Source organism: Rissa tridactyla, chromosome 14 (assembly GCF_028500815.1).
Source record: "Rissa tridactyla isolate bRisTri1 chromosome 14, bRisTri1.patW.cur.20221130, whole genome shotgun sequence".
Classification (NCBI taxonomy): domain Eukaryota; kingdom Metazoa; phylum Chordata; class Aves; order Charadriiformes; family Laridae; genus Rissa; species Rissa tridactyla.
This window is the reverse complement of record NC_071479.1, coordinates 15,401,626-15,410,036: the sequence shown is the minus strand read 5'-3', so window position 1 is coordinate 15,410,036 and position 8,411 is coordinate 15,401,626. Positions and strand designations below refer to the sequence as shown.

The 8,411-nt window shown below is 58.7% G+C and overlaps 1 protein-coding gene across 1 annotated transcript; it reads right to left on the bottom strand.

Moving 5' to 3' along the window:
• Positions 1 to 604: 604 nt before the first annotated feature.
• Positions 605 to 6,445, bottom strand: LOC128917664 (adenylate cyclase type 10-like; the record flags this gene model as incomplete). The annotated part of the gene is made up of 11 exons (XM_054221013.1): positions 5,866 to 6,445; positions 5,471 to 5,575; positions 4,554 to 4,585; positions 3,999 to 4,038; positions 3,469 to 3,674; positions 2,936 to 3,029; positions 2,541 to 2,629; positions 1,780 to 1,971; positions 1,545 to 1,666; positions 877 to 953; positions 605 to 786 (listed from the first exon to the last, which is right to left on the bottom strand). Coding segments are annotated over exons 1-11 (1,287 nt in total), but the record flags the coding sequence as incomplete, so codon positions are not given.
• Between the last annotated feature and the right edge of the window lie 1,966 nt (positions 6,446 to 8,411).

Sequence of the window (8,411 nt, the reverse complement as noted above, 5' to 3'; positions counted from 1 at the left end):
ATCCCCAGAGGCCAAACCCAGAGAAACAGGAGAAGACACGTGAAAGAAGCCAGGGCGTGCTGTTGGCTGGGAGACAGCTTTCCCACTTTGGCCAAGAACACCAAGCGTCTTTGAAAGGGAGACTTGTGTCCCTGAAGGGCTTGGGACGCCAAGCACCTGGCACCTTTGGCTCAAGTCTTCCCGCAGTCTCAAAGAGACGGCAGTGGTAACCTTCAAACCGTCCTCTAAAGGGAAGGTGAAATCCTGGCCCAGAAGAGCTGAGATTTCTGCAGGAAGACCTGAGGAAGAGTGTCCCGATGGTCCACGTTTCCCCATGGGGACCAGACCGGCCCAAAGCTTCCTGCTCGGAGCAGCTGGGACAGAAAACTCCTTGGGTCAGCATTCCCAGGGCACGTGGTGGAGCAAGCACAGCACGGAAAGCACAGCCCAAAGCCCTTTAGACCCAGCCCACAAGGCCAGGTTGTGTCTACCAAAACAGACAAACCTTCCCCATGCCTGTGGTTTCACTCCTGCTCTCTCAGCAGCTGGAGACAGCAGGGGAGAGGGGCAAAAAGCCTGCCACGCCAGGGCTTCCGACCGTCTCGGAGGACACTCACCTCTCCTCGGTGACCCCCACGTATTGATAGACAGGGCCAGGCTGGCTGAGGCCTTTCATCTCTCTCTGCGGCAGCTCCTTGAAGTAGGAAGCGGGCAGCCGGGAGGCGGCGTAGGTCACTGCATCACAGGACACCAGCCCAGGGTAGTGCACCATCATCCGGGCAGCCAAGTTCACCTTCTGGCCAAGGACTGCCAGAGGGAGAGCACGCGTTAGAGAGAGAGAGCATGCGTCGGTGTGGCCCGTGCCACCAGCCCCGCGGCACCCTTCCAGGCCAATACCTGTGTATTCGTGTCTCAGCGGGTGGCCAGTGACTCCGCAGAACACCGTCCCTCTGGTAACTGCCACAGACATTGTCCTGGCACACAGAGAAACAGCAGGGCTTGAGCAGCGCCCCAGGCGCAGTCCTGCCCGCCTGGCTTCATCCCTTCCCACACCTCCCCTCGGTGCCAGCCTGGGCCACCGGCTGTGCTGCCCTGCCAGCGTGGGTCTCGGGGACGTGGAGAGCTCAGGGGTGCAACATCTGCAGGTTGCAAGGGACAAGGGGCAGGGGCAGAGCACGGGCAGGGCCACAGCCCTCTTGTGAGCAAAGAGAGAGGGAAGAAGGCGCCCGCCATGTCACCGCCTGGCGATGACAGCCACTTGGGATCAGGTGGCTGGGCCCCATCCCCGTTCATGGGGCAGTGGCCCAGAAGGGCCTGCCTCTGGCCGCAGCGGCCTCTGGCCCTCACGAGGGCTCTTTCCAGCACGGTGGCCAGCAGAGTGTGCTTGGAGGGACTCCGTCTGGCTGCCGTGGGCTGAGCCCAGGGGTTGCCTGCACCTCTCAGGGCACTGCCTCCTTCCTGCCAGGGACAAGGGAGAGCAAGCTAGAAGGCACATCTCTTTCTGGGAAGCCCCCTTGCGCCGTCCCAGGCAGCATGCACCCCGCCGACCCCCGCCACACACTCACTCTGTTTCCTTGAGCATGGTGGAGCACGAGTTGAAGATCTCCAGAGCACTCTGCAGGGCGTGAAGGCTCTCGCAGGGCAGCTTGTTTCCAGGGAGTCCCAGCACGCAGAGGAACGTGCAGCCCTGCCCAGGACAGATGTGGAACATGTTGCTACAGCGCCTAAGAGGGAGTCTCTCCCTCGCGCTCACTGCCCACCCTCTGGCGCTGGGGGAGGCCACCGTTCCCCCCCACTCACTTTATCACACAGGAGGACTTTGTTGATGTGGCCCTTGTGAGGAGAGAGGATTTCTAGCATCACCCTGCTGGCCTCCTTGAGGACGGTGCTGAGATGCTCCGAGCTGGTACCTGCAGCAAGCTGCAGCTGGACAAAGATGCAGGTGACTGGCCGTAGCTCAGAGAGGAGATCCATGGGCAGTCCTGCATCGAGCTGGAAGACAAGAGCACGACGGCTTCACCAGCCTGCTCTCCCGGGCTCTTACTGCCCACACCAGTACCGAGGGAGAGCAGGCGTGCTGGCGATAGCGGGTAATAGCAGAGGAAGGGATAAATCCTCCTCTCAGTGCAAAAGGGCGGGCAGGCCGCCCAGCCTGCGGCAGGCAGACGCCGAGTCATAACACAAATGACAAAGGAGAGAAGGCTGCTCTGCTAACACGCCATCTGGGGACCGGTACGGACATGAGGGGAGACCCTCAGGGATGCTCCCGGGACTTCAGGGGAATCTCCCCTTTATCCCACCATCGTGTCCGCGGCACACCCAGAAGCATAGCCATGGAAAAGACAGAGCGACAGGAGTCCTCCTCCTGCCACCCATGTCTCTCTGAGGACAACGCAGACAATGGTGCAGCACCGGTGCCCCCGGGCTCAGTTTCCCTGCGTTGTCATCGCAGGGCGCATTTTCTTTGACTGGTCTGTTCCCGTAAGAGCTCCATCTCTGCAAGGCACCACTTCTTCTGCCCTCCGAAAATGCAGCCCCCAGCAGCGGTGGCCTTGCCGTACCTTCCCGAGAGCAGCGACTGGTATGTACTTCCTAAGCACATCCTTGGCGTTCAGGTCACTGGGCAAGAGAAGAGCAGGCCTCATGGCACCTGAGGAGAGAAAAGGCAGGTGGTCGCTGGGTGGACGGGACTATGAGCCATTGCAAAGCAGGGCCTGGCCCTGGAACCGGGGGAGAAAGAGTCTTCTGCGCTTGCTCATGTTGCCACCTCCAGATGCTGAGGGCAGAGCTCTCCCCTGGAAGGAGGAGGCGGCAGCAGCCACCGCCCTGGGAGGCCCAACAGCCTGAGTGCTAACGGACAGAGGGAAGAGGGAGGAGGTGGTTCCTCTCTGGCCCCTGAAGCAGCAAAGCCCCACCTTTCGGGACAATCACAGAGCAAGGGGAAGTGGGCACTCACCTTCCCTTTTTGAGCGGTGTCTCACTGGGTCTTGTACGAGCTTGCGTAAGGCGTCTTGGCATTCGGACCAAGGCATCGGATCCATGCCCGTCACCTGAAGACACACAGAATGAAAGCACTGCCACTGGCCTCCCCAGGACTCCCAGGGGACAGAGCCTGCCCTCCACCGTCACTGCCCAGAGAAGGGGAGAAGTAGCCCACCTGGCTGGATGGGACAGCAGTGCTTCCTCAGAAGCACCGGAGCTGGACAGCCATTCTCCAAGCATGCCCATCTCCAAGCAACCACAGCTCCATGGCCCACAGAGGACATTGCTGCTGGGGCTCAAACCCTCCCAGCGCCTCCTGACCCCTCAAAGCAAGAAAGCCCAGCCCACGGTTACCCTTGAGATGGAAGGACAAGACCTTCCCCTGCCTGCCCACTTTCCCACCTACAACTCTCTCCACATTCATCTCCTCAGCCTTCCAACACCTCCCTCCTTCATGGCCAGGCCCAGGCCCTCAGAATGGCTCTCGAGGCCGTCCCATCCACCTGCCTGCACAGCTCTTGTGCCTGCGAGATGCTTGATCCTCAGCCGGTGCTGCTCACAGAGCTCCCAGCAGGTTGCCGAGAGGACAACTTCACCTGCACCCGCAACCTCTTCGGCGTCACGAACTTCAGCCAGGCACGGGCCAAAAATGCAGAAGTGTTGCCAGCTCTCATCTCCGAAAACCGGGAGGCTCATGGTCCCTGCAGAGATCCCTGGGGAGAAGGAGAAGCAGAACTGACACAGGAACATTTGGAACTCCACAGCCCCCAGCATCTCGGCTGCTCAGAAGCTCCTCTGAAGCCCAGCGGGGAGAGGGGCGTTACGGAGGGGTAGAGCATCCTCCCTCCTCCTGGGGGACACGCTGACACGAGTCCCTAAAACAGGAGTCTAGAAATAGACGAACCGAGTTGACATTGAGAATGTGTTGAGTGCGCCAGGCGTCATCCCCAGCTGCCTGCCCCAGAAGCCCAGCAAACCAGAAGCACCCTGTGGCATGGCAGAGTGCCACACAGCTGCGTCTGGCACAGCGCCCGTACCTATCTTCAGTTGGATCTTCTGCCCCACATCTGTGTCACGCCTTCCGTACTTCTTCTGGATCTGCTGGCTACAGTGCAGCACCAGGCTGATGGTCCTGGCCACCTCCTGGGGTGGTGTTCTCCACAGCACCAGCACAGCATCTCCTGGGGAAAGGGAGGGAAAGTAAAGGGTCTGCCGAGACCTGACTCTCCCCGACCTACGGTCTGGTTCTGCAGAGACAGCAGAAACCAGCTGCTGTGCAGAGGAAGATGGGCTTGTGGGAGGCCATCGTCCTGGAGGACCATGTCCTGGGCACCGGGACACCTCTCCTATCCCGGGCCAGCCACAGCAGCAGACGGCTGGCAGCGGTGACACCCCCTGTCCCGAGCGCTCCTCTGCAGCTGCAGCACTGGAGAGAGGGCACTGCTGGAGGGGTGTGTGCGTGGCCAAAGAGCTGGCTCAAGGCGCTGCACAGAGCCTCTTGAGAAGGAGCGCAGAGCAAACGGCCGCCACAGGAGTTAAATGTTACAGCTCAGTGCCCGAGGTCATCGTCGTCCCAAGAACCTACCAGCAAACTTCAAGATGTCTCCTCCAAAAATCAGGAACTCTGTGGACAGAGGGAAGAAAAGGCAGAGTCATGTGGACACCTTCTTCCAGAAGCCACCGAGCAAGGCCCTCTGCCTGAGGGGAGCACCGGGGCAAGGGTGCACTGTGGGGCACAGCTCAGGAAAGCACCGCTCCGGCCTCTCTCCCAGGCTCATGGTGGTCACAGCCCTTGTACCCGCACAGCAGGCAGGGAGGCAGGGCCTCCAGATGCCACCAGACCTCAGAAAGGTGAAGGCTGGAAGGTACCTCTGGGGTCCATCTGGTCCAAGCCCGCTGCTCAAGCCCGGCTGCACAGAGCCAGCTGACCAGGACGGTGGCTGATGGTTTCAGAATAGCTCTAAGGAGGGAGACTTCACAAGCTCCCTGGGCAACCTCTGCCAGTGCTAAGTCACCCTCACAGTCGAAAAGTGTTTCCTGATGCACAGAGGGAACCTCCTGTTCCACTCTGGGCACCACTGGGGAGAACCTGGCTCTGTCCTCTTTGCACCCTCTCTTCAGGTTGTAGGCACGTTTCTAAGGTCCCCCCCGCAAGCCTTCTCCTCTCCAGGCAAACCAGGCCCAGCTCTCTCAGACTTTCCTCATAGCACAGACGCTCCAGACCCTGGAGCACTTGCTGGATGCCCTCAGCCTGCTCTGGGCCCTGACGCAGCACTGAGACGGCTGTTCACGCCAGAGGCACCGAGGTGGCTGCTGAGAAAGTGGGTGCCTCCTCGGCCGCAGCGGGGAGCAGAAAGGACCCGCGCTGGTGCTGACCCGCCAGCAGACCCTGGCTGCGCTCGCTGTTCCTCACAGAAAGCCCCAGCCCTTCCAAGGAGGCAGGACCAGGCTGCCTCCACCCTCCACCATCACGGCCCGATGCCACACAGTCCTGCAGCACGGCTCCTACCCTCCAAAATGTCGCACAGGTACTCATTGAGCGTTTGCGCCAGCTCATCAGTGCCTCTGTCCACGCCGCTCCTCTGCACGAATTTCTCGGTCAACGCAGTGAAACCTGGAACAGGGACATCCAGAAATCAGGAAATGCCCATGTGGGCCAAAAGACCTGGCAGCTGTTTCCACGATGCCCGGCCCGAGAGCCTGTAGGGGACACCTTCCCGTGCCAGCTCCGCACTGGTGGCAGCCCTGATGGACCGCCCAAGGTCACCCATCCCGCTCTCTGTGGGCGTCCCAGCAGAAGACCTCAGCAGTGACAAGATGACCACTCTGTCTGAGGGGCTCCAAAGGGCCTGCTGTGTCCCCACATGGCTCATGTCCGTGGCTGCTCCTCCCTGCTCCCCCCACCTGAGATATCCGCAAAGAGCAGCACTCCGTGGACACTCTGAGTGGTGTCGTTGCTCCTGAGGGAGCTATCAGCAAGGAGCGAGGGGAGGAAAGCGACTGCTTTCTGCAGGTCCCCGTAGTGACGATTCCTCTCCCAGGCAGAAGCCATCGTCAGCGCCCTGTGGCACACGGGGTACCTCAGGAGAAGACGGCCGTGCCCAGCCGGGAGGAGGACGAGGACCTCACTGCACAGTGCAAGCTGCACACTGAGCCCGGGGCCTCTGTGCGGGGCGACTAGCCCTCCGCCTTCCCGGGGTGGTCACAGTCACCAGGCGGCGGCCTCCTCTGCAGGTCATCGCTTGCCCGGCAACTCACCTCACGCATCACAATCGGCTCGCAGTGACATCTTCCGTCTGTCACCGCCATTACCCGGTGTCCTGCTGTGAGCGACACAGCACTAACTTCTCTTGTAATGCTGGGGAAAACTGCACTTCTAGAACTCTCTTGTCTGAATTTGGGAAAATATGTACTTCATAGCCAGCTAGCCTATGGGGGATTAGCGGTCTCGGTGCTTTTAAGCCTTCCCAGGTGTAGAAATGAGGACTTGAGGCACTTGACCCAGGCTGGCCCACAGCATTATTTCATACCACGAAATAATTTCATACCATGAAATAATTTCATCCTTAGAGAGAGAGCTTTTTATTTTCGTCTCCTTCTAGATACAGAAATTAATATTATTTTTCAATAGCTATCAAAAGAAGAGCTTGTTCTCTATTCCAGTGCCTCACACCCAGAGTTACAGGTTTGAACGTTTTTTAAACACTGCGACCCCCGCCCAACTTCCAGACATTTTGGGGCTGTGACCCACCTCTTTTGGGGGGAACTCAGCATAACCCGCACTTCCCCCCTCGCCTGCTCCTCCGCCATGTGGGCCGGGGGACGGAGAGACAGGGAGAGACGAGGTGGGCGGAGGGGGAATGGTGGGGGTGGCAGAGCCGGCAGTACCTGGCCATCCCGGCCACCGCCGTCTCGCCCCAGCAGGCCTTTGCCACCGGCCAGAGCGGCCTGGAGCATCGGCGAGCCGTCCTGGCGCCGGAGAACATGGGCCACATTCTCTCGGCACTCGCTTTCCCACCCCGCCTCCAGAGCCAAACTGCTCAAAACTCATCCCTTTCTATGGAATTTAAAAAATCACTCAGTGCTGCAACATCCCACTTCTTTTTCTTTGTTGAAAAGGAAACAGCCTCCAGGTTTTCTGCTGAAAAACTCCCAGTCCTCCCAGCTGGCAGGGCTGCCGCTGACTCCAGCCTTACTGGGAGGCCCGTCTAGGTTTCTGGAAGGCAGCCGGTGTCCCTTTGGAATCGTTAAGGGCTAGATAAAAACGTTCCTTTGAGGTTTATTTTGAAAAATACAAGCCTTGAGAAGCCCAAGGAGAACGTTCCCACACGCCTTCTGCTTTGGGGACAGGAGTTTATCGAGGCCCAGACATCGAGGCCCAGACCTGAGGATTGGTCCTTTCAAGAGAAAAACAGAACCAAAATATAGATTATTTTTCTTTCCACTGGACATGAATATTCAGCAAAAATTAAACAAAGTTATCAAAATCTGGTGGCTCGGAAACAAAAAAATCAGCCTTTTTTATACTGTTGGGAGAGACAAGATGCCTTTCTTTCCATTTCCTTCCTTCAACTAATCAAACCCTCCATGTTCCCTCCCAAATGCCATGTTAATTTATGCAAATAAGCACCAATTAATAAAATAAACATGCAACGGGTGCTTTAAATACGACCGAGATGCCTTGCCCAGAGCAAGGACTAGTCCCTGCAGAGAGCGAGCAACCAGTGCTCCCCCAAACTGACCGTCGAGTCACAAGGTCTCGCTTGTGTCTAGAGATCCAGCCGTGGTTGCTACCCGGTCGAAGGCTGCTGTTAAAAAAACTGTGGGCACCCAGACAGAGGCCCCACGCAAACATATGGGCAGCCAGGCCTCTGGCTGCAAAGAGTGCCGGAGCCTGGCACTCGCCATGGAGGGCAGCAGAGACAACACTTGTGTCAGATGTGAACAGGTAAATGATCTGCTCATTCTGGTGGCTGAGCTGAAGGAAGAAGTGGAGAGGTTGAGGAGTATGAGAGAATGCGAGAGGGAGAGTGACTGGTGGACCCGCTCCCTGAGAGAAAGGGAAGAGGGTGAGGCCCCACACAAGTCAGAGGACCCCCTCCCCTCTCGTCACCAGGCAATAGGAGGGGATCGCAGAGACGAGGGGGAATGGAAACCGGTCCCTGCGCGGGGAAGCAGGAGAATGCCCTCCCGGCCCCTCCCACCTTCCCAGTTACCTTTGCAGAACAGGCATGGAGTCCTGCAGGAGGAACTGGCTGTTGGAGAGGAGGATGATACACCCAGGCCAGGAACGTCAGAAAGACCAAGTCGCCATGGACCCAGCATCACAGCTGGCTCCAAAAGGAAAAGCAGACGGGTCATTGTGGTGGGTGACTCTCTATTGAGGGGGGCGGAGGGGCCAATATGCCGTCCAGACCCACTTCACAGGGAAGTCTGCTGCCTCCCTGGGG